The sequence below is a fragment of the Stegostoma tigrinum genome, chromosome 8, assembly GCF_030684315.1.
Source record: "Stegostoma tigrinum isolate sSteTig4 chromosome 8, sSteTig4.hap1, whole genome shotgun sequence".
NCBI classification, from domain to species: domain Eukaryota; kingdom Metazoa; phylum Chordata; class Chondrichthyes; order Orectolobiformes; family Stegostomatidae; genus Stegostoma; species Stegostoma tigrinum.
Genome location: NC_081361.1, coordinates 63822823 through 63849345, shown reverse-complemented (window position 1 = coordinate 63849345; position 26523 = coordinate 63822823). Strand labels below are relative to the sequence as shown.

The following is a 26523-nucleotide window of genomic DNA, read 5'->3' as shown; positions in this document are numbered from 1 at the left end:
ATTCAAAAAGAACGGGCACCCAATGAACACAGTCCGCCGATTTCTCAGCAACAAACCCAAACAAACAGACAAAACATGCCCAGAAACCATAACCACTCTCCCCTCCATCAAACACATTTCAGAAATGACTGCCAGATTACTTGGACCTCTTGGCATCATGGTAGCCCACGAACCCACCAACACGCTAAAACAGCAGCTAATGAACTTAAAAGACCCTATAGAGACAACAAGCAAACGAACGTCATCTACAAAATAGCTTGCAAGAACTGTGACAAACACTACATTGGACAAACAGGCAGAAAGCTAGCCACCAGGATACACGAACATCAACTAGCCACAAAAAGACATGACCCACAATCACGAGTATCCTTCCGTACAGATGAGGAAGGACACCACTTTGATTGGGACAACACATCCATCCTAGGACAAGCCAAACAGAGACACGCATGAGAATTCCTAGAAGCATGGTATTCCAACCGGAACTCCATCAACAAACACATTGATTTGGAGCCCATCTACCATCCTCTGAGAAAAAGAACAAGAAATGACATGACCAACGCAGGAAATGACATGACCAACCCAAGGAAACCTAAACAGACAAATAGAAAGCAGGACATAACACCAGCGCTTCACCGAAGGCTCACTGATGTTACCTAGAATGGTGACAAAACCTCAGAAAACTAACCTTCCAGCTCAGCGAGCAAACTCACATCCAGACAAAGTTTAAATTCCCATCTCAGTTATTCATTGGACTTGTATGCTAACATCTTGGGTTTGATCTAGAAGATCACTCATGTTCCTCTGTGATGGATTTCTTCGGAATGTCTGTCCATTTAAATAATAGTCTGTCTTTTGATTCTTCCTACCAAGTGTATGGTCTCACACTTTCCAACATTAAAGTTTATCTTCCATGTTTTTGCCCATGCACTCAACCTATCTATATCCTTCTAGAGATTCCTTACAGCCCCACACAATGTACCCTTCAACCTATTTTTGTATTTCGGCAAATTTGGATGTATTATACTCTGCCTCTCCTCCAAATCATTAATATAGATAATAGAATTAAGACCGTAGGACTGACTATTCTGGCAGTTACCAGATACAGCTTTGCAAGATGAAAAAGACCTGTTACTCCTGACTTTGTTTTGCTGCTGCAGTTAGTTGAACTTGTGGGCATAGAAGTCTAATCTGTCATAATTCCCAGCAGTCTTTGCTAAAGGTGTGGACGAAGAGACTAATGTTTAACAAACATTTCCACACTCTCTCTTCTGGGCAGAATTCCAGCTTGCTTCGCCATCTGATTCTAGCAGGAAAGAATTGTTATTTGGAAGCCTTGCCAGGCCTGGCCATCCTATGGGAAAATTCTTTTGGGGTAAGATGGTTGTCTTTCTTTACTTTGCTGGTCGAGTTTAAATGTTTTAATTTTGTCTTTTTATTATGTGGATTAATAGTCATCTGTAATATCAATAGGAAATTCCGAGACGTTGAAACATATGCCAAAAGAGAATAACATCGATACTTATGCAAGACTTAAAGAGTTTAGTAAGCGACATTATTCTGCTCATTACATGACTCTGGCTGTCCAGTCCAAAGGTGAATATTGAGTGTTAACTTAAATGGTATGATATACGTTTCATTTTTAGGTCATACAGCAATGCTTGTTAAACAAAGCTATTTGACAAATGATGAATAGACTTCCTTACGAAAAATAACTGTATTCATATTTTTTCTTGCTTGTACAATTGTGCCAGTCGTAGCGTCATAGTTCTCACACTAGGAAGATAGTGTAATGCCATTCTGTTAGGTTTACTAGGCAATTTCAATAAAAAATGTGGACACAGGCATTTACAATAGAAACATTGACAGAAAATGTGCACAGCTATGTCTAGATGTTTAGCAGGAAAGGCTTTCAACGTAGTCTATGAAATGCAGACATACAGACATCTGTAATGGTAGATAAATACTTAGAAATATTGAGAAATTGAAAAGCTGTGGCTACTGGGACAGAATCATGAAACAGGTGAGGTAATTAGTTTTGGTTCAGTTAACTGTAAATTCCATACTTAGTTACACAGTTTATTTCTTCTACAGGAATTTTTTGGCAACAGATAACAATGATTTTGTTGGGATCTTATATTGTTTTTGTGTTACATAATAGGTCAGTAAAAATGAACAAAATTCATAGTTTATAAAAAATTAAAAATTGCATTCAATCAGATCCAACAAAGTGATGAATTACTGTATGCATACATTCAGGATATTCAAAGACTACCTGTATGATTTTTGTAAATAGTAAACTAGCCAATAGTCTACAAAGGCCCTGGGTCATTTTTTCCCCATTTGAAAGAGACTTTTTTAAAAAAATGGAGCTAGAGGGGTGCCACTTAGCATCAATCATGGGAAAAGCAAGAATGTGGGCCTCCATGAACTACAAACATGCCATAGAAATTGAACCTGCACTGTTGATCCAATTCCTTACCACATACTAGCCATCTTGTCAACCTGAGCTAATTGACTTGTCCCACTATATCCATAGGTCAATGTAAAACTTGATTCACAACATTTTATCAATAGTTTTAGCAGAACAATGATGTGAATGATCTGTTGCTAATTTCATCTGACCAATTGTAGAAACGTTGGATACTTTGGAAGCTTGGGTGAAGGAAATTTTTTCTCAAGTACCAAACAAGTAAGACATAATCTGTGTGTTATTATGAAGTATAATGCAAAAGTAAATACTGGCTAAAATTCCTTTTTATATTTTAACAACATTTGTGCTTTTTCAATAATTTTCTTCTTGATTTTCCCTAAAGCTTTGACTTGTTGCTGGAGTATAGTCCCCTGGGACGTGGTCTCAATTTAATATGTTAGTCAGATAGCTAATCTTCATACATGAATGTTTATTACAATGACCTTCAATGAGCTATTTCATTCTGAGGGCTTTGTGAGCATAAACCTTTCCTGACTTGATAACTCCCACACAGTGGTGATCACTGGGGAATGATGAGGACTGGAACACTGTTTATTTTTTCCCCCTTACCCAAGCCATCTGAACTTTTCCTTCTTTGTGCAGGGACAGTGAGTCACATATAATGAAACTTACTGTTGCTTTGCCTGAGAGGCACAAGCTCAGGATAGATTGGAGACTGAATCTGAGATTTCTTTGGTTTTATAATTCTTCATTCAGTGAGAGTAAATTTCTGGAACCATTAAAGGAAGCCCAGTGATAGCTCTCAGCCAAATTAGAGTGCCTAGATTCTGTAAATTAGGCAAGTTTTAAAAATGTCTGTTGTCATGAACAGCTTTTTCATTTGTTCTTGGAATGTAATAATCTCTGGCGAGGCCAGAATGTAATGCCCATCCTGAACTGCCCTTGTGGATTGGTGGTGAGCAGCTGTATTGAACCACAGTAGTGCATGCGATCTATTGTTATTTTGCCTAACACAGTAATGTTAGGAAGGCAGTTTCAGGGGGTTGATGTATTTTCAAATCAAGGTGATTTGAACTAGTTTATTGTTGTATCCACATGCATTTGCTGCCCTTGGTTTCCGGGGTAGTAGAAATTGTGAGAATGGAAAGTATCGTTGGCAAGTTGTCTGTGGTACTCTGGAGGCCTTGTATAGGTAATGGATAGATCCCTGTCCAGGAAATTACTTTGTCTTGGATAGTGTCAGGATTTTGGAATGTGATCATTAACTGTATCGTGGTACAGCAAATCAATTATTGACTTAAAATTGTTCTGCGTGAGTGAAATGAATGTACTGATTTCTGAAAAGCAGTTACAAAGTATATCTTTCTTTTCTCCTAATATCTCACATATGAAGTGGTCTACCCAAACCAGACTTCTCTGAATTCAGGGATCCCTTTGAAACATCCGCTTTTAACAAACTTTATAGAGGTATGTATTAATTAATTTATGGTGGTCTCACATTCTCTGAAATGCCTTAATAGCTCAGTGTGAAAATGTGACCTCATTATTTGAATTTTCAGGTTGTTTATAATTTACAAGTTTTAATATTTCTAAGTGTAGAGGTATGCTTTGTGTTACTGACACCTGAAGGTAGTTTAATTGCTTCTTAACTGCACCAGTGGACTAAACAAAGGGAAAGGAAACCATTACTCTTTCAGTTCCAATTAGGCACCTGTATACTTTGAAGTTCTTGGACAGGTTAACTATGTTTTGAAAAAGTAAGTATTTTTGAATGGTCATAGTTGTAAATGAATGTTCAAGTTTGTGTGGCTTTCTCCAGAATGTCACATAAAATTGTTATAGTGCAGAAGGACGCCATTCGGTTCATTGTGTCTGCACTGGCTTTGCAAGTGAACATTTCACTTAATACTATTGTCCCTCTTCTCCTTTAATGAATTACCTTAAATCTGAATCCTCTTGTTCTTGATCCTTTCATAAGCATGGACATTTTGTCCCTACCTGCGCTGTTCACTCATGATTTTTAATGCTTGAATCAAATTTCCACTTAGTCTCCTCTTCTCTAAGGAAAAGTCCCAGCTTGCCCAATCTAACTTGGTAACTGAAGTTCTTTATCCCTGGAACTGTTTGTGTATACCTGTTCTGTGTGCTGTTCAAGGCTTTCACGTTCTTTCTAATGTGTGCCACCCAGATTGGATGCAGTACTCCAGCTGAACCCAAAATAATGTCTCCCACGAGTTTATTAACTCTCTCTCAATTAGTACTGCAACCTTTTAATGACTTGAGCATATGTACAGCCAAGCCACTCTGATCCTCCATATCCTTTAGAGTAGTAACCTTTATTTTAGCCTTTTTCTCCATAGTCTTCTGACCAAAATATATCATTGATACTTCTTCACATTGAACTTCATCTGCCATCTGTCAGTCCATTCCACTTTTCACATTGTACACTATCTTCCTCTCAGATCCTTCTGAGAAATTCCCTATCTCTCTGACTAAGTAGGAGCACATGACTGCAGATGCTGGAATCTGCATTGAAAACAACAAATGCTGGAGATCACAGTGGGTCAGGCAGCATCCATGGAGAGAGTGCAAGCTGACGTTTCGAGTCCGGATGACTCTCTTTCAGAGTTGAAATCATGTGTGGAGGGAGCAGAGGTTATGCTATAGTTGTTGGGGGAGGAGTGCTGCGGCTGGTGTGCTGGTGGTGTTGGTGATAGTGGGGATGGGGATGTGTAGAGTGCAGGGGAAGAAAAGAAGTTGATAATTCAGATTAAGTGATTGGGAGAACAACGGTATATTTAACTGCCAGACTTGAAAGACTAGAGAGTCCCAAAGGGTTGGGGAAGGGAAGAGGGGAGAGAGGATATGGTGACAGAGAGTGTAACAAGTAAAGCTAAAGGTTAGGGAAGTAATGGGAGATAACAAAGTGTAGAGCTGGATGGATACAGCAGGCCAAGCAGCATCATAGAAGCAGGAGAGCTTATGTTTCAGGCCTAGACCCTCCTTCAGAAATGGGGGAGGGGAAGGGGGTTCTGAAATAAATAGGGAGAGAGGGGGAGGCGGATAGAAGATGGATAGAGGAGAAGATAGGTGGGGAGGAGAAAGACTGGTCAAAGAGGTGGGGATGAACCCAGTAGAGGTGAGTGTGGGTAGGGAGGTAGGGAGGAGGCAGGTCAGTCCAGGGAGGAAGGACAGGTCAGGGGGTGCGGGATGCGGTTAGTAGGTAGGACAAGAGGTGTGATGCTTGAGGTGGGAGGAGGGGATACGTGGGAGGAAGGACAGGTTCGGGAGGTGAGGATGAGCTGGGCTGGTTTTGAGATTTGGTGGGGGGGAGGGCAGATTTTGAAGTTTGTGAAGTCCACATTGATACCATTGGGCTGCAGGGTTTCCAAGCAGAATATGAGTTGCTGTTCCTGCAACCTTTGGGTAGCATCGTGGCACTGCAGGAGGCCCAGGATGGGCATGTCGTCTGTGGAATGGGAGGGGGCGTTGAAATGGTTCACGACTGGAAGGTGCAGTTGTTTAGTGAGAACCAAGCGAAGGTGTTCTGCAAAGCAGCCCCCAAGCCTCCACTTGGTTTTCCCAATGTAGAGGAGGCCACAACAGATACAGCGGATCCAGTATACCACATTGGCAGATGTGCAGGTGAACCTCTGCTTGATGTGGAAAGTCTTCTTGGAGCCTGGGATGGGGATGAGGGCGGAGGTGTAGGCGCAGGTGTAGCACTTTGTGCGGTTGAGGGAAAAGTGCTGGGTGTGGTGGGGCTGGAGGGGAGTGTGTTGCGGGCAAGGGATTCCAGGAGGAGGGGCAGGAGGAGGGGCTACATTGGAGGCGTTGGTTCACAATTTGAAGGCGTTGAACTCCATATTAAATTCAGAAGTGTAAAGTTCCCGTCTGAATATGAGATGTTGCTCCTGCAGTTGGCGCTGTGATTCACTGGAGCACTGCAGTAGTCTGAGGATAGACAAGAGGGCTCGCGAGCAAGTCTCTGTGTTAAAATGACCAACTACGGGTTGGTCAGACTCCTACTAGTGCACAGACCGGAGGTGTTCTGCAAAGCAGTCATTGAGTCTGCGTTTGATTTCTCCAATGTAGAGGAGGCCACATTAGGTGCAGTGAATACAATACACAAGTTTGGAGGAGGTACAAGTGAGCAGCCCCTTGGATGGTGAGCAGGGTGGAGGCTAAGAGGCAGGTGTTGCACTTCGTGCAGTTACATGGGAAGGTGCCGTGGAAAGGGGGTATGGTTTTAGTGGTTGATGAATGGACTCGCATGTCTTGCAGGGAATGATCCCTGCAAAATGCAGATCGGGGAGTGGGCGGAAGATGTATTTACTGGTGGTGTTCTGCTGCAATTGTCTGAAATAGTGGAGAATGATCCTTTGAATGCGTATGCTGGTGGGATGAAAGGTGAGGACAAAGGACATCAGATTATGCTGTTGTGAGCAATGGGAAGGGGCAAGGCAGGAAGCACAGGTAATAGGTCAGATGACAGTCTGACTGAATGTTATTTTGAAGGGTTTTGTTGCATCAACATTCAACATTAATTCAAATTAATCTTCAAACATGATGTTCTTTTGCATACAAACATTTCAACATTTAACTGAAAAATTTATGCGCAATAATTTTAATTGTTTAAACTTGCCTGTTTGATAGATTCTTTTCATTGGAAAAATAAAGTGAAACCATCTTATCTTACAGTTGTCCCTGTGAAGAAAGTTCACTCTTTGAATATAACTTGGGCACTTCCTCCCCAGAAGCAGTATTACAGGTATAATATTTATTATCGTGAATGAACAAATTGCTTAGATTTTCTCAATTAAATATAAACCAATGGAAAAGTTTTTTTTCAATGACTTACTTGCAACCTTCAGATACCAGAAAAATCATAACTTCTCTAACGATTGCTAACTGACGTATATTTCTAGCTTGCTGTGCATTTATTTCCAATTTATAGCATTTGGACTTCTTTGTGTTATTTTTATCGTATTTCTTAGTTCTTTCAACATATATTCAATAAGTCCGTTGGATTCTAGCCCACGTGTATCTTGTTTATTTTGGGCTATGTTGCAATCAATCACTTCTATTCAATCTGCTTACCTTGTAAATGACCTTGACAATTTATTCGTAATAGAGTTCAGAGAATCTAGCCAGATGTTTTTATATACTGAAGAACATTTTCACTGATATTGTTTGGTTGATTAGTTCTTTCAGATGCAGATGATGACAAGGTTTCTAGTGCTTCAGATTATATTCCATTTGCTGTTTGCTATTTTTGGGCATAGTGCATGTTGCCCTCTGGGCAGAGCACCATGGAGCGTCCACAAGCCAAGTTTTCATGCTTCCACTAAAAGTAAAATCTTCATTGCAAGCCATCATAGGAGAACTGAGACAATTGCACTGCTAGTTTCTCACAGAAATTGATTTGTATTCCTTTATTGTACAGTTAGTACTTCTGCCATTTCCTGTCAATTGTTTTGCTTGCTAATTCATTGCACCAATAAAAATAAAACAGATAAAAGTATTTTTTTTAAATTGTAAGGTCTGTAACTCTTTCCATTAGATATTACTACTTTTTATAACCTGTATGGTCATGATTCTCATAATTTTGATCAGCAGCCCTTTAAAAATAGACTTCAGGATTCAGTAGGCCCACTTTTGTGGCATCTCCTGAACAGATTCAAGGTGCACAGGGAGCGCACAGAAATTATTACAGAATGAAAATACAGCGTCTAACTATATGTAATATCTACATTCAACTTCTAATATGTGTGTTTTGTCTGCACTGATTCGGTGACTATTTTTTTTGAAGGATGACTGAATAAGTCACGTTTTTGTTTCTTTATTTTATACTCTGAGGAAATATTAGTATGCCAAGATCACTGCTAACAGTGCACCAGTGCAATTTCATCAAGTACCACTAAAAGTCAGTCAAGGTCAGCAGAGACGTTGCTTTGGCAGCCTGTACTGATATGTTAGTAACATTTTTATTTGACTTGCAGAAAGTATTTTTAAATCATTTATACTTGAAGATGCCTTTTGCCAAATAAATATTCTCTCATGAACAAAAACTAAGTTGCTGGAAAAGCTCAGCAGGTCTTGAAGCATCTGTGAAGGAACAAACAGAGTTAACATTTCGGGTCCGGTGAACCTTCCTCAGACCCTTCCCTTACTTCTGAGGAAGGGTCACCGGACCTGAAACGTTAACTATGTTTTTCCCTTCAGATGCTGCCAGGCCTCCTGAGCTTTTCTAGCAACTTTGTTTTTGTTCCTGTTTTACAGCATTCGCAGTTCTTTGGTTTCTTTTTTAATGATTCTCTCATATTTTCCGTTCTTATACTTTCGGCTGCTGATGTGCTATGGAAGGGACCTCGTTCCAGTATCTTTATAGTGTTGCCCATAATGATATACTCACATTAAATCGGTTGGTTGAACCATGTTGCAGGTTGCAGTAATTGATCCATAGCTTTATAAATTGACGCAGAGCAGAAAAAGCCCTTTGGCCCAATGAGTCTGCATGGACATAAATACCATGAAATGTGCGCTAATCTCAATTTCCTCTACTTGTTCCATATCCTTGACTGTTATGATCATAGAATGCATAGAATCCCCTACAGTGTGGAAACAGGTCCTTTGGCCCAGCAAGTCCACACCGACCCTTAGAGCATTCCTTCCAGACCCATCCTCTTAACCCACCTAAGTTACACATCCCTAAGCACTATGGGCAATTTAGCTATCGCCAATCCATCTAGCCTGCACATCTTTGGACTTTGGGAGGAAACCGGAGCACCTGGAGTAAACCCACGCAGACACGTGGAGAATGTGCAAACTGCACACAGATAGTCGCCTGAGGGTGGAATCGAACCAGAGTCCCTGGTGTTGAGAGGCTGACTACTGAGCCGCCGTGCCGCCCCAAATGATATTTGAAGTGATCATTCAAATATTTGTTAAAGGTTATAAAGTTTCTAGCCTCCACTGTCTTCCCATGTAGTGTGTTCCAGATTCCCACCACCTGCTGATTGAAAACATTTTTTCCCAAATCCCCTCTGAATCTCTTGTAACTTAGCTTCAAACTATGCCCTGTCATGATTGGCTCATTAACTAAGTGGAACAGCTGCTCTCTATTCACCCTGTCCATACCCCTCAATCTTACGCACCTCAATCATATAGCCCCTCAGTCTTCCCTGCTCTAACAAAAACAGTCCAAGCCTATCTGGTGACAACTTATAGCTCAGTTTCTCAAGCAACATTCTGGTGACCCTTCTCTATACCCCCTCCAGTCTTTCCTATAGTGTGGTGATCATTACTTCAGTTGTGGCCTGACCAACATCCTGTACAACTCGAACATTACCTCCTTGCTTTTATACTGTATGCCATAACTGATGAAAGCAAGTGTCCCATTTGCCTTCTTACCGATCTTATTCATGTGCTGTGCCAACTTCAGGGATTTGTGAATAATTACTCCTAGATCTCTCAGTTCCACTTAAGCTTCCCAGTGTTCTGCCATCCATTAAAGATGTCCTTATCTTGCTGCTTTTTCCAAAATACATCACATCGCACTTAGAGTTAAATACTGTCTGCTATTGGTCTGCCCATCTGACCGACCCATCTATACCTCTCTGTACCCTATAGCCACCTTGGCTGTTAACCAATCTACCAATCTTGGTGTTGTCTGCAAATTTGCTTAACATTTCCCCCCTACACTTTGATCTACATCATTTATGTATATAACAAACAGTAGGGGTCCCAGTACTGATCCTTGTGGTATGCCATTAGACACTGACCTCCAGTCATTCAAATAATGTTCTACCACTACTAAGCCAGTTTCTGGGCCAACTCGGAGATAGCAAGAACTGCAGGTGCTGGAGTCAGAGTCAATATGGTGTGGAGCTGGAGGGACACAGCAGGTCAGGCAGCATCACAGGACCAAGAGCGTTGACATTTCGGATTTACACCCTTTATCAGGATTGGACTGGTGAAGAGTGTCAACCCGAAACATTGACTTTACTGGCCCCTCAAAATGTGGAACCGCGCAAGCTGTCCTCCTGACCTCTGGCCCTTGTCCTGTGGCCAGAGAGGAATGAAAAATTTGTGTCAGAGCACCTGAGTTTTTCTGCCTCACGTGGGATGCAGTCATTCAGGCCAGAGGATTTGTCTGTTTTAAGTCTGACACAACCTCTCAAACCTCTCCATTTCTTAGGTCAAACAGTGGAAGTTTCTCTTTGTCCCTTTTGTTGAATGCCATACCTATACTCTCCTTTTCTAGAATGAAGACTGAAGAGAAGTATTCATTCAACACTCTTTCACTCTTACAAGGTTGTCCCCTTGGTCTGTAATGGGTCCTACTCTTTCCATGGTTAACTTCTTCCCTTTAATGTATTCTATAATCAAGCCACCCATGTGCTTTTCTAATTGCCTTTTTAAGTTCCCTCTTAGACTCCAGAGCTGCAGCTGAATTGCTCCCTTTAGATTTGCTGAAAGGCTTATCCTTGTTCTGTACCCAGTCCTAAACATCCAGAGTTCTCCTAACTTACTGCTCCTACGTTTCCCTCTAAAGGGCATATGTTGGACCTGTAGTCTTCTCAGTTCATTTTTGAATGTCCCCCATTGCTCTGCTGCAGATTTTATCCGCAAAGAGCTGTTCCCAGTCTGCTGCCACTGTCTAAATGCTCTCCCACTGACACATCAAACACTTGCCCGGCCTCTTTCCCTAAAAGCCAATCTGGCACTACACCGTCCCTGGTTGGGGCTTGTCCATATTGATACAAAAGATTCCCTGGATAAATTTCAAGAAATCTGCCCCTTCTAAACTCTCAATACTATAACTATCCCAATTTATGTTGGAAAAGTTGAAATTCTCCAGGATAATTATCCAATTGTTACTCTTAAACACCTATGTTATCTGTCTACACATACGCTCCTCCATATCCTGCTGACTCTTTGGGGGCCTGCAATACATTTCCTGTAAAGCACAGCCCCCTTAACTTTCCTAAGTTTTACCCATAAAGCCTCATTTGAGGATCCTTCCAAGATATCTTTAATGAATAGTGATAGACCACCGTGCTCTTTACACCCTCCTCTTGCTCGCCTAAAGTTCCTATACCCCAGAATGTTAAGTTGCAAGTCCAGCACGACTTCAACCATATTTCTGTACTGGCAACATGAACATATTTCCAAGTGTCAATCCTTGTCATGAACTCATCAGTCTTATTATTATACTCCTAGCATTAAAGTAGGAACCTTCCAGCCTTGCCTAACTCTCTCACCATAGCAGAACTTAGTGTGACTTGTTTCATTTTCTGTAGCATAATGTCTGTTTCATTCTCTGAAATTCTGTGACCTCTCCCCTTGTCAGACTTGTTTAAATTTCTCCCAACAGCACTAACAAACCTACCTGCAAAGGTGTTGGTCCCAGTGTAGTTCAGGTGCAGATATTTGTATGTGCCCCACCTTTGATAAAAATGGTCCCAGCGATGGAGGAATCTAAAATTATCCCACTTGCACCAACTCATGAGCCATGCACATGGCGCTGGGAGTTTACAACCATTGAGATCCTGCTTATTAATCTACTGCCTAGCTCCCTGAATTCTTGATGCAAGACTTCATTCCTCACTTTGCCCATATCATTGTACCAACATGTACCACAACCTCTATTTCATCACTCTCTCGTTTTAGAGTGCCCAGCAGCCATTCAGTGACATTTCTGACCCTGGCACCAGGGAGGCAAGACACCATCCGAGAGTCACATCTTTGGCAGCAGAAACTTATGTCAACTCCCCTGAGTAAAGATTCCCCTATCATTATCACTAAATGATAACTGAACATTATACGCTTTAGACCTCTGCTTCCTATGTAGATGAGCAAAGTACTTTGGAGATTTTAAGAAAAAGTACAGTTGGTTTTAAAATTTCAGAGTATGTCATTGGAGCCAATGGCAGCCTTCATGCTGGCTGGAATTATACTATGCCTTTTACAAAAGTGTAACCAATACAAACCTATGGTGCAGATTTCACCTGTGGCTTTAGAATTGAATTCCCTTCAAATTTACAAGTATCTGAAAATCATGTCTTTGATATAGAAATAGTAGTTTACTGGCAGCACTGGTTAAATTGGAATATGATTTGTTTCAAGTGCTGAGGTTTACAAGGTTATTTGATGGATTTTTTTTAAATCTGTTGCTAGGATTAAACCACTCCACTATATATCATGGCTAATAGGACATGAAGGCACAGGCAGTATCCTGTCCCTACTTCGAGCAAGGTAAGTGCTTGGCATTATGAAGTTTGAGCATAATAAAGAGAGCAAAAATGCTTTACTATGTATAATTGATCAGTTTTATTGTTGATTTTGCTATAATTCACTGCATTGGAAAGGAAAATCTTGCAATATATTTTTAAAAAAATATCATTCATGGGATATGGGTACCGCTGGCAAGGCCAGCATTTCTTGCCCATCCTTGGTTGCCTTGAAGGTGGTGGTGAGCTGTCTTCTTGAATCACTGTGGTCCATGTGCCTGTAGGTGAAGACACAACGCTGTTGAGGAGGGAGCTTTTAGGATTTTGACCCAAAATATTATCAAGCTGCTTCAGTATTGTTGAAGCTACACTCATCTGGGCAAGTGGGGAGTATTCCATCAGACTCCTGATTTATGCCTTGTAGGTGGAGAGTCAGATGAGTTATTTGTAGAATTCGTAGCCTGTGACTTGCTTTTGTAGCAACTGTATTTATCTGGTTAATGCAGTTGAGCTTCTGGTCAATGTTAACCCTCACGATGTTGACAATGAGTGATTCAGTGATGATAATGCCCTTGAATATCACGGGATGTTAGTTGGATTCTCTCTTGTTGGAGATGGTCATTGCTTGGTGTTTGTGTATTGTGAATTTTATTTGCTATTTTTAAGCTCAAGCCTGGAATTGTCTAGGTTTTGTTGCATTTGGGCATACACTGCTTCAGCATCTGGGGAGCTGAATGTTGTGCAGTTGTCATCATCGTCAACATCAGTTTAATTGTTCACCATCATTCATGACTGGATACAACAGTGCCGCAGAATTTAGATCTGGTCATTTTGTTGTAGGACTGCTTAGCTCTGTCTATCAATTACTGCTTATGCTGTTTGGCATGCAAATAGTCCCGTTGGTAGCTTCACCAGGTTGACACCTCTTTTTCGGGTACTGCATTTGTCATGCCCTTCCCTGCAGTCTTCCTTGAACCAAGATTAATTCCTTGACTTGACCCTTAATGGCAGGTTGGGGTATATGCTAGGCAAATTGTATTGGAGCACAATTCTGCTGCTGATGGTCCATGGTGCTTCACAGATGTCTGTTTTTGAATTGCTTAATCTGTTCAGAGATCATCAGAAATAGGACCAGGAGTAGGCCATTTATGCCGTTGAGCCTGCTCCTCTATTCAGTAGAATCATGGGTGATCTGATCTTCCTCCTATCCAGTTTCCTGTATTTTCTCATTAAACCTTGATTCCCTTACTGATAGTAGTAAATCTAGTCCCATTTGCCAGCAGTTGGCCAATGTCCCTCTTACCTCTTCGTATTCATAAACTCATCCAGATGTCTTTTAAATGTTATATTTGTATCAGCCTCCATTACTTCCTCCGGCAGTTCAATCCAAATGCGCACCACCCTCTGTATAAAAAGATTGCCCCTTTTGAATCATTCTCCTCTCAGCTTAAACCTACAACCTCTAGTTTTGGACTCGAAGAACAAATGAAGAACAAAGAAAATTACAGCACAGGAACAGGCCCTTTGACCCTCCAAGCCTGTGCTGATCCAGATCCTCTATCTAAACCTGTCGCCTATTTTCCAAGGACCTGTGACCCTCTGCTCTCTGCCCATTCATGTATCGGTCTAGGTGCATCTTAAGTGACTCTGTCGTGCCTGCCTCCACCACCTCCGCTGGCAATGCATTCAGGCACCCACCACCCTCTGCATAAAGAACTTTCCATATATAGCTTCCTTAAACTTGTCTCTTCTCACCTTGAAATCGTGAATCCTAGTAATTAAGTCCCCCACTCTGGGGTAAATGCTTCTTGCTATGCACCCTGTCTATACCTCTCATGATTTTGTAGACCACAATCAAGTCCCCCCTCAGCCTCCATCTTTCTAATGTAAATGATCCTAATCTGCTCAACCTCACTTCATAGTTCGCACCCTCCATAGCAGGCAACATCCTGGTGAACCTCCTCTGCACCCTCTCCACCCTCTCCAAAGTATCCACATCCTTTTGGTAATGTGGTGACCAGAACTGTGTGCAGTATTCCCAATGTGGTCGAACGAAAGTCCTATACAACTGTAACATGACCTGTCCACTCTTGTATTCAATACCCTGTCCGATGAATGAAAGCATGCCCTATGCCTTCTTGACCACTCTTTTGACCTGCGTTGCGACCTTCAGGGTACAACGGACCTGAACACCCAGATCTCTCTGTGCATCAAATTTCCCTAGGGCTTTTCCATTTACTGTATAGTTCGCTCTTGAATTGGATCTTCCAAAATGCATCATCTTGCATTTGCCTGGATTGAACTCCATCTGCTATTTCTCTGCGCAGCTCCCCAATCCATCTATCTTCTGCTACATTCTCTGACAGTCCCTTTCACTATCTACTACTCCACCAATCTTAGAGTCATCTGCAAATTTGCTAATCAGACCATCTGTACCTTCCTCCAGATCATTTATGTATATCACAAACAACAGCGGACCCAACACGGATCCCTGTGGAACACCACTGGTCACAGGTCTCCATCTTGAGAAACTCCCTTGCACTGTAACTCTGCCCAACCAGTTCACTATCCATCTAGCTAGTATACCCTGGACCCTACGCGACTTCACTTTCTCCATCAGCCTATCATGGGAATCTTATCAAACACCTTACTCAAGTACTATACCTTACTATATGATATCCACAGCCCTTCCCTCATCAATCGACTTTGTCACTTCCTCAAAGGATTCTATCAAGTTGGCAAAGACATGACCTTCCCTGCACAAAACAGTGCTGCCTATCACTAATAAGCCCATTTTCTTCCAAATGTGAATAGATCCTATCCCTCAGTATCTTCTCCAGCAGCTTCCCCACCACTGACTTCAGGCTTACCGGCCTATAATTACCTGGATTATCCTTGCTACCCTCCTTAAACAAGGGGACAACATTAGCAATTCAGAGAGCTGCTTCTCTCCCTCTCTCCCTCCCCATCTCTGTCCTTCTGTCTGTCTCTCTATCTCTGTCACTCTGTGTGTGTCTCTCTCTCTCTCTCTAACTGTGTCTTTCTCTCTTAGCTTCAACATTAGCAATTCTCCAGTAATGCGACTCCTCCACCCATTTTACCTCCCTCTCTATCCTGCCTGAAGTATCTGTAGCCTGGAATATTTTTGCCAATCTTAGTTTAAACCCTCCCCAACAGCGTTAGCAAAAGCACCCCAAAGGACATTGGTTTCAGTTCCTCCCAGGTGCAGATCGTCCGATTTGTAATAGTCCCACCTCCTGCAGAACCGGTCCCAATGTCCCAAAACATATGAACACCTCCCCCCACCCTGGCACCATCTTTCAAGTCACTCATTTTTCCTGCCTATTCTTTCATTTCTACTCTGACTAGCACATGGCAGTGGTAGTAATCCTGAGATGACTACCTCTGAGGTCCTACTTTTGAACTTGGCTACTAACTTCCTAAATTCTCTACGCCAGGGAAAAATACCTTGCCTCTTTACCCAGTCCGTAACCTTCACGATTTTATAAACTGCTCAGCCTCCGACACTCCAGGGAAAACAGCCCTAGCCTATTCAGCCTCGCCCACTAACTCAAACTCTCCAACCCTGGCAACATCCCTCGTAAATTGTTTTTGAAACTGTTCAAGTTTCACAACATCCTTCCAATAGCAGGGATCTCAGAATTTAATGCAGTATTTCAAAAGTGGCCTGACCCATGTCCTGTACAGCTGCATCTCGACCTCCCAACCCCAATACTCACAGTCCTAACCAATAAAGGCAAGCATACCAAACATTGTCTTCACAATTCCATCTAGCTGTGACTTCCGTTTCAAAGGAACTATGAACCTGCACCCCAAGATCTCTTTGTTCAGCAGCACTCACCAGGACCTTACCATTAAGTGTACAAGTCCTGCCTGATTTACCATTCCAAAATGCAGCACCTCACATTTATGTAAGTTAAACTCCATCGGCCACTCCTCAACCCATTGGTCCTTCTGATCAAAATCCCGTTGTATTCTGAGGTAGCTTTCTTGGCTATCCACTATGCCTCTGATTTTAGTGTTATCTGCAAACTTACTAATCATACCTTCTATATTCACATCCAGATCATTTATATAAATGATGAAAAACAGTGGATCCAGCACCATTCCTTGTGGCACACTGCCAGTCACATGCTTTCAGTCTGAAACACAACCAACTCCCTTTACCCACCTCTGTCTTCTATCTTCAAGCCAGTTCACCTTTATTCTTTGAAACTGTAGAGAATAGAGAGGGTCAGTGATAATGGGAACTGCAGATGCTGGAGAATCCAAGGTAATAAAATGTGAGGCTGGATGAACACAGCAGGCCCAGCAGCATCTCAGGAGCACAAAAGCTGACGTTTCGGGCCGAGACCCTTCACCAGTGGTGAAGTCTCTGATGAAGGGTCTAGGCCCGAAACGTCAGCTTTTGTGCTCCTGAGATGCTGCTGGGCCTGCTGTGTTTATCCAGCCTCACATTTTATTATCTAGAATACAGGGTCAGTTTACCCAATCTTTAAGGTAGTTCTTCCATCCTAGGAACAACTCTGGTGAACCTTTGTTGTACTTCCTCTGTAGCAATAAACTCTTCCTTAAGATGAGGGGACCAAAACTGCCCACAGTTCTAACCACATTTCTATACAATTGAAGCAAGACTTCACAACTCCTGTACTCAAATCGTCTTGCAGGAAAAGTTAATATACTATTAACCTATCTAATTACATGCTGCCCTATATAATATTCGTCAATGACTTATCGACAAAGATACCCATGTGCTTTTGTACTTTGTGACCTCTTATTGTTTAAGAATTGCTCTGCAGGTCTTTCTATCAAAGAAATAACCTCAAATTTGTCTACATTGTTATGGACCATACCAAACCACATCAAAACATGTCAAGAAGAAAGCCTAGACCTTAACTTTTTCTTGTTTTAAAGGCCAGTGCCAGGCATTCCATTCCAGATGCATTTTTATTGGTCGAACTATCACCTTGAAGCAAAACACACTTTATTTGTACACTGTAGTTAAAATACAGACAGAACAGAAATCAAAGAAATGTCTTAACGGTAACTCTATCGAAATACTCAACAAAATAATAAGCTACTCAATAACTATTCCAATATTGTAACATCCCGTAAGCACACCCTTGCAAAGGCAATTGCAGTAAAATAGATTGTTTCATGTGCAATTCTAACAGCAGGAAGAGAACCCAAGCTTTTAGCTGTAGTAAAGAGAAATAGATGTAGCAGATTTCACAACCCCAACAGCTACTGAAAGTTAGACTGAAAATCCTGATTTTTGTGGGAGCTTGATCCCACTCATTCATACTGCTTATATTGCTTTAACTTCATGAAGAAAAATACACCAAGACCTCACAAGCCGTTTACTTTATTGGTTCGGCACCTGTCTCAATCTCTGTGTTTTCAGGTGGAGTGCCCTTCACTTTGTCTCTTTGGTTTTGTTCTGCATCCTAAGTTCAGTTGATGCTTGCCTTAATTTTGCTGACCTTCTAATTTCACATGGCAGTTTTCTACTTCCTATTACTGTGTTTATTTATTTCCAACTAGAACTAAGCCTTGACAAGATAACGAAGCGTGGAGCTGGATGAACACAGCAGGCCAAGCAGCACAAAAGCTGACGTTTCGGGCCTAGACCCTTCATCAGAGAGGGGGATGGGGAGAGGAAACTGGAATAAATAGGGAGAGAGGGGGAGGCAGACCGAAGATGGAGAGAAAACAAGATAGGTAGAGAGGAGAGTAGGTGAGGAGGTAGGGAGGGGATAGGTCAGTCCAGGGAAGATGGACTGTTGCGGTCCTTGAAGAACGTGGACATCTGGGATATGCGAGAGTGGAATGCCTCATCCTGGGAGTAGATGCAGCAGAGGCGGAGGAATTGGGAATAGGGGATGAAACCGCAACTTCCCCCTGCAGTGGTAGAGAATGCTCTTGACCGCGTCTCCCGCAACACGTCCCTCACGCCCCGCCCCTGCCACAACCGCCCCCAGAGGATTCCCCTCGTTCTCACATACCACCCCACCAACCTCCGACACTTCCGCCATCTACAATCCGACCCCACCACCCAAGCTATTTTTCCATCCCCATCCTTGTCTGCCTTCCGGAGAGACCACGCTGTCCACGACTCCCTTGTCCGCTCCACGCTCCCCTCCAACACCACCACCCCCGGCACCTTCCCCTGCGACCACAGGAAGTGCTACACTTGCCCCCACACCTCCTCCCTCACGCCTATCCCAGGCCCCAAGATGACCTTCCATATCAAGCAGAGGTTTATCTGCACATCTGCCAATGTGGTATACTGTATCCATTGTACCTGGTGTGGCTTCTTCCTACATTGGGGAAACCTAGCGGAGGCTTGGGGACCGTTTTGCAGAACACCTCCGCTCGGTTTGCAACAAACAACTGCACCTCTCAGTCGCGAACCATTTCAACTCCCCCTCCCATTCCTCAGACAACATGTCCATCAAGGGCCTTGTGCAGTGCCACAATGATGCCACCCGAAGGATGCAAGAACAGCAACTCATATTCCGCTTGGGAACCCTGCAGCCCAATGGTATCAATGTGGAATTCATAAGCGTCAAAATCTCCCCTCCCCCACTGCATCCCAAAACCATCCCATCCTGTCTCTGCTTCCCTAACCTGTTCTTCCTCTCACCCATCCCTTCCTCCCACCTCAAGCCGCACCTCCATTTCCTACCTACCACCTCATCCCACCTCCTTGACCTGTCCATCTTCCTGGACTTACCTATCCCCTTCCTACCTCCTCACCTATACTCTCCTCTCTACCTATCTTGTTTTCTCTCCATCTTCGGTCCGCCTCCCCCTCTCTCCCTATTTATTCCAGTTCTCTCCCCATCCCCCTCTCTGATGAAGGGTCTAGGCCCGAAATGTCAGCTTTTGTGCTCCTGAGATGCTGCTTGGCCTGCTGTGTTCATCCAGCTCCACACTTTGTTATCTTGGATTCTCCAGCACCTGCAGTTCCCATTATCACTAAGCCTTGACAAGCTAGTTTAAACCTTCCCTAACAACACTAGGGAAAATTGCCCTGCAAGGATGTCGGTCCCAATCCTTTATAAGGTATAACTCATTCACGCTATATTCAGGTCCCAACTGCCCAGGATTGGTCCTAATGCCTCAGAAGTCTGATATCTTCCCTCCTGTATCAATTCTCCAGCCACATGTTCAAACAATAATCCCATTTGTATGTTGGCCAACAGATTGCACTATAAGTAATCCTGAAAATCCTGCCCCTTGACATCGTGCTTTATAATGTCCTTCCTAATTCACTGAAATCAGCTTTCAGGACCTCCTCTTTCTTCCTAATTATGTTGTCAGTACCTGTGTGGACCACCACATCTGCCTGATTATCCTCTCTAAAAGAATGCACTGTAAGTTCTTAGTAACATACTTCATCCTGGTACTAGGGAAGCAGTACACCTTCCTGGAGTCAGGCTTACTGTCACAGAAATGCCAGTCTGATCCCTGATGATAGAATTTCCTACGACTGTTGCTGTTCCATTCTTTCCTTCCCACTTGTACAGTGTTTGCACATCCTGAGGAACTTTTCTTCTCGCCAGTGTCCAAAACTGTCGGCCACTTATGTTAGACTGCAAGTTGGTTACCTATTTCTTCTCTGCCAGTTTGATCCTAACCTGCAGTGTGATTATGAACATAAACATGTAGTTCACTGCCTTATGGAGCCACAGAATGATTCAAGTTTGTGAGCTGATGACAGTTCTGAGGATGGACTCATCTGAAAAACAAGGTACACGTTTGACAAATTCCACTTGGTTTAACTGACCTACCATACTGTAACATTTTAGAATAAATTGCATAACTCACTACATAGTCATCAAGAAATTCTTTCACTGTATCAAAGATTGAGACAGTTAAGAGGTAGAAAAAGAATGAATCACCTTCTTGCCCTGAGATAGTAGGAACTGCTGATGCTGGAGAATCTGCAATAACAACAAGGTGTGGAGCTGGATGAACACAGCAGGCCAAGCAGCATCAAAGGAGCAGGAAAGCTGATGTTTTGGGTTGACACCCTTCTTCAGGAAAAAATGTTTGAGTCTGACTGCAACAAGACAAAATGCTTATCACCAAGCAGGACAAAGCAGCCTGCTGGGGCATCCCATCTATCATCTTAAGTGCTCACTGTCTTCACCGCCAATGAATAGAGGCAACAGTGTGTATCATCTACAAGATGTACTGAATCGTGCTAAGCTACCTTCTACAGCCCCTTTCAGATGGCAAATATATCGGTTTGGGCATGTGAACAAGATGGAAGATGACCATATCACCAAATACATATTATAGGTGCAGGTGCCCTGCTAGTGGAACAGCAGGGTTTCCAAAGTTCTAGTACAAGGGTATTATGAAAGAGAGTGCTGATGCCCTTCTAAACAACCATAAGTGGAAAACACGAGCTAATCGATGCAAATCAAGACACCAGCTGTGGCCAGAGCTCGCCATCATGGTGACATGTGGTTTCAGAAGCTCCAAAGCACTTGTCAGCCCTTCAAACAAGGGATTAGGCAAAGGACAGTTTCATATATTGCATTTGTTGCAGACTTCACCTTTCTAAATTAACCTGTGCAGCTGTTCTAATAAGTACAACAGATGATCTCTTTTGACCTCTCCACAATTCTGAGGCTGAATTCCCATTGCAGTTTGCAGATAGAAAGATGTTGATTATCCTCTTCATAGTAATTAGCCTTTTATTTTAAAGCAATCACTTGGAGCTATTTGGCAGTTCAGTGTGAAAATAGAGATCAGAGTTTGTGGTTTCAAGTTCTTTAATACCATGTTGATCCCCGAGAGCTGTACAGTGCCGAGGTTGAAAATGAAGTACTGTTCCTTCAGCCAGCTTTGAGCTTCACAAATATTGCAGCAGGCCTAAGACAGAGATGTGAGCAAGAGCGGAGGATAGTGTATTGAAATGGAGGGCAATCAGAAGGTTCAGGTCACGCTTGCAGACTAATGGAGGTGCTTGGCAAAGTGCTCATCCAGTCTGCATCTGCTCTCCCTAACATGGAAGAAACCAAAATTGTGATCAATGGATGCAGTAGACTAATTTGACAAGTAGAGGTAAATTTCAGTTTCAGCTTTAGACAGTGGGGCAAGTAAGGTAATCAGGCAGTTGTTCCACTTGCTGTGATTGCATGGGAAGATGCTATGGAGGGGAGGAGATTGAAGAACCGATCAGTGAGTCATGGAGTTTCAAGAATAGCAGAGCAGACTCAGTGGGCCAAATGGCTTTCTTCTGCTACTGTTTCTTGTGCTGTTATGGAGGGAATGATCCATTTGGAAGGCTTGGAGGGGAGGGGAAGATACATTTCGTAGTAGCATTGTGCTGGGAATGGTGTAAATGGCAGAGGATGATCCTTTGAATTTGGGGACTTGTGGAGTGAAAAATAATGATGACAGAAACTCTGAGGTTTCAATAGGGAGGGCAAGGTCTGAGGGCAGGAGTGCAGGGAATCAGATGAACACTGCTGAAGGCCCATCATCAACTGTAGTGGGGTGAATTCTTAGTTGAGGAAAATGGCACCTGTGTTAGGAGGACTCTTGTGGAAACTGGCATCATTGGAAGAGATGAGATGGAAATGGAGACTGAGAAACTGGGAGAATGGAATTGATTGAATTGAAGTGAAATATGACTGGTGGAGTAGCAGATAGTGAAGGGGCCTGTCGGAGAATGCAGCAGGATAGAGATAGATTGGAGAGTTGGGCGGAGACATGGCAGATGGAGTTCAGTCCAAGCAAATGCGAGGTGATGCAGTTTTGAAGATCCAATTTGAGAGCAAACTCTGCAGTAAATGGGAAAGCGCTGGGGAAAATCGATGCATGGAGCGATCTGGGTGTTCAGGTCTGTTGTATCCTGAAGGTGGCAATGCAAATCGATAGAGTGGTCAAGAAAGCAGATGACATGCTTTCAATCATCGGACGGGGTATTGAGTACAAGAGTTGGCAGGTCATATTACACTTGTACAGGACTATAGTTCGACCACATTTGGAAAACTGCGTACAGTTCTGGTCGCCACATTACCAAAAGGATGTGGATGCTTTGGAGAGGGTGCAGAGAAGTTTCGTGAGGATGTTGCCTGGTATGGAGTGCGCTAGCTATGAGAGAGGTTGAATAGATTCAGATTATTTACATTAGAAAGATGGAGGCTGAGGGGGTACCTGATTGTGGTCTACAAAATCATGAACGATATAGACAGGGTGGATAGCAAGAAGCTTTTTCCCAGAGTTGGGGGACTCAAATACTAGGGGTCACAATTTCAAGGTGAGAGGGGAAACATTTCAGGGAGCTATGTGTGGAAAGTTCTTTACGCAGAGGGTGATGGGTGCCTGGAATGTTTTGCCGGTGAAGGCGGGCACAGTAGAGTCATTTAAGATATACCGAGACCGATACATGAATGGGCCGGGAGCAGAAGGATACAGCTCCTTGGAAAATAAGCGACCGGTTTAGATAGAGGATCTGGATCGGCACAGGCTTGGAGGACCGAAGGGCCTGTTCTGTGCTGTAATTTTCTTTGTTCTTTGTTCTCTTTGATTACTTAGACGAAATAGTGTGTGATGAATTGTAGCCAAGATAGATGTGGGAATCACTGGGATTTTACTGAATGTTAACACGCAATCTACCTGTGGAAATGGAGTTTGAGAAGTCAGGGAACAGTTAGAGATGGACCAGGTGCAAATGAGAGAATAATGGAAATTGAAATTGAAATTTATGACCACTCTGTCCATCAACAGACTGTTTGTTTGTTTGTTTGTTTGCTTTCCTACACCTTTTAAATCACTTAACCGAGCAAGTTGTGCGGTGGATATTTATTCACAATACCTTGGTTTCTTTGGCATGGCAACCAATGAAATTTGAAACATATCCATTACTTAAGCTTGTGACCATGGTCTATTGCTGAATAGTTTAATAGACAAATACCTAATATTTGATTTAAGAAAGGCTCTAATGAATTAAAACAAGGAAGAACTACATTTTTGTATTGTTAAGCTGGTATAAATGCCAGAGGAAAATATTCTGTGCTCTGCTATCAATCCAGTCTTTGGAATATTGACTTAGCTGCCTTCATTTCCTGCTGCTTGGTGCAGTCGATATCAAAGAAAACCCAAGGTACGTTGTGAACTGACGCATGTGGGGCGTCATTGGCATACACATTGCTCTAGTTGTATACTGAAGTATATATCTTTTCTAGGTGTTTAGCTCTTGCCTTATTTGGAGGAAATGGTGAAACTGGGTTTGAGCAAAACTCAACATATTCTGTGTTCAACATTTCCATTACATTAACAGATGATGGTTATCAACAGTTCTATGAGGTAAAAGCAATCAATAGTGATTTGTTTATTGATTTATATTCACCTTCAAGAATGTTTCCAGAATATTTTAGTCTTTGGTGTGCGCATTATTAATTACAGCTAAATTTACTTCAGTTACTTACAAACATAAAAATTAGGAACCAGAGGAGGCCAGCCCTGCTCTGCCATTCATTAAGTTCATAGCTGATCTAAGTTTAACCTCAGCCTCAAATCTGTTTTCTTCCTACCCCTGCTAGCCTTTTTGTCCTTTTTTCCTTAACAAGAATATAACTACTTTTGCCTTAAAATTATTCGAGGGCCCTGGTTTCTTCACCTTTTCAGGAAAATTGTTCTGAAGACTCCCCACCCTCTGAGAAATGCTTTAAATGGGTGACCCTTGATTTTTAAACAGTGATTCCTCTGCATCATTTATGTTTCATTTATGTTTCAATCACGTTTGAAACTTTGGCATTTCCAGCCTACCCTGTTCAACCTTTCCTCATAAACCAACTCAGTCATTTCAGGTATTAGTCTGGTCAGCTTTCTCTTAAATGCCTCCATCACATTTACATCCTTCCTTAAATAAGACCAGTTTTGTGCACATTACCCTTAATAGAACATAGAACAGTACAGGCCCTTTGGCCCACCATGTTGTGCCGTGGAATAATCCTAATCCAAAAACAAAATAACCTAACCTACATTCCCCTCAATTCACTGCTGTCCATGTGCATGTCCAGCAGTCGCTAAATGTCACTAATGACTCTGCTTCCACGACTGCCACTGGCAAAGTATTCCATGCACTCAACTCTCTGGGTGAAGAAACTCCCTCTGACGTCTCCTCTATACCTTCCTCCTAACACCTTAAAACTATGACCCCTCGTGGCAGTCAACCGTTAATGTGGTCTTACCTGTGCCTTCTATAATTGAAGCATAACCTCCCTTCTTTTGTATATTCACTTTGCCTTGTGATGCATTCCATTAGCTTTCCTAATTAGTCACTATGCCTGCATACTAACCTTTTGTGATTCATGTTCCAAAATTCTTGGACATCAGAGGTCTGCAATATCTCACCATTTACACACAACTATAACATATAGGTGCAGATTTAGGCCATTTGATTCTCAGAGTCTGCTCTGCCATTCATTGAGATCATGGATGATTCTCAACTACACTTTCATGCTTTTTCCCCACAACCTGTGATTCTCCGAATGATTAAAAATTGCCCATTCCAACGTTGAACATACTTAGTGTCCCAACCCAACCTTCTGCGGTAAATCTGCAGATTCAGTGCACCTGAAGAGTATAAATTTACCTTCCTCTCTGTCTTAGCTGAGTGAGCCCGTATTCTGTGATTATTGTCCTAGACTATTCCGCAAATGCAAACAACCTATCCCATTGATAGCAAAGTGTGGATCTGGATGAACACAGCAGTCCAAGCAGCATCTTAGGAGCACAAAAGCTGACGCAGAGAGCTCTCTGAAGGGTCTAGGCCCAAAACGTCAGCTTTTATGCTCCTGAGATGCTGCTTGGCCAGGTGTGTTCCTCCAGCTCCACACTTTGTTGTCTTGGATTCTCCAGCATCTGTTCCCGTCATTCCCTATCCCATTGAGCCCCCAAAGAATTTTGCAGCTTCAGTAGGGTCTGCTGTCATTCTTTTAAACTCAAGTGAATATTAGCCCAGCATACCCAATCTCTCCTTACCCGTTGTCAAGAAAGTGAACATACTGTAGACTGCCTCAGTAAATCATTCCTCAGAAAAACGGATCAAACCTGTTCACAGTATTCTAGGTGTGATCTAGCTAATATGTTAGTTTTAGCAGGATTTTGCTATGACCGTGCTCCATTCACTTTGATGTAAAGGCCAGTATTCCAAATGTCTTCCCTGTTATCTGCTGAAATTACCTGCTTACCTTTTGTGATTTATGCACTTAATGTGCTTCTTTTATTCTTCATAGCAAAACAGGCAATTTCACATTTCCCACATGGTACTTGCTTTGCCACATCATGCCTACTCTTTTCACCTGTCTATGCCTATTTATAGTTTCTTTAGAGATAATGGGAACTGCAGATGCCGGAGACTCCAAGACAACAAAATGTGAGGCTGGATGAACACAGCAGGCCAAGCAGCATCCCAGGAGCACAAAAGCTGACGTTTCAGGCCTAGACCCTTCATCAGAGAGGGGGATGGGGGGAGGGAAGTGGAATAAATAGGGAGAGAGGGGGAGGCGGACCGAAGATGGAGAGTAAAGAAGATAGGTGGAGAGGGTGTAGGTGGGGGAGGTAGGGAGGGGATAGGTCAGTCCAGGGAAGACGGACAGGTCAAGGAGGTGGGATGAGGTTAGTAGGTAGCTGGGGGTGCGGCTTGGGGTGGGAGGAAGGGATGGGTGAGAGGAAGAACCGGTTAGGGAGGCAGAGACAGGTTGGACTGGTTTTGGGATGCAGTGGGTGGGGGGGAAGAGCTGGGCTGGTTGTGTGGTGCAGTGGGGGGAGGGGATGAACTGGGCTGGTTTAGGGATGCAGTAGGGG

General features: G+C 42.8%; 1 protein-coding gene across 1 annotated transcript in view; it reads left to right on the top strand.

Moving 5' to 3' along the window:
* Window positions 1–26523, top strand: part of LOC125456198 (nardilysin-like) — a 124004-nt gene that overhangs the window by 21132 nt on the left and 76349 nt on the right. Inside the window, exons 6-12 of the mRNA XM_048539071.2 lie at window positions 1277–1372; window positions 1471–1593; window positions 2632–2689; window positions 3825–3898; window positions 7133–7202; window positions 12614–12691; window positions 23898–24018. Coding sequence (XP_048395028.1) covers window positions 1277–1372; window positions 1471–1593; window positions 2632–2689; window positions 3825–3898; window positions 7133–7202; window positions 12614–12691; window positions 23898–24018 — 620 coding nt within the window. The remainder of the gene's footprint in view (window positions 1–1276; window positions 1373–1470; window positions 1594–2631; window positions 2690–3824; window positions 3899–7132; window positions 7203–12613; window positions 12692–23897; window positions 24019–26523) is intronic.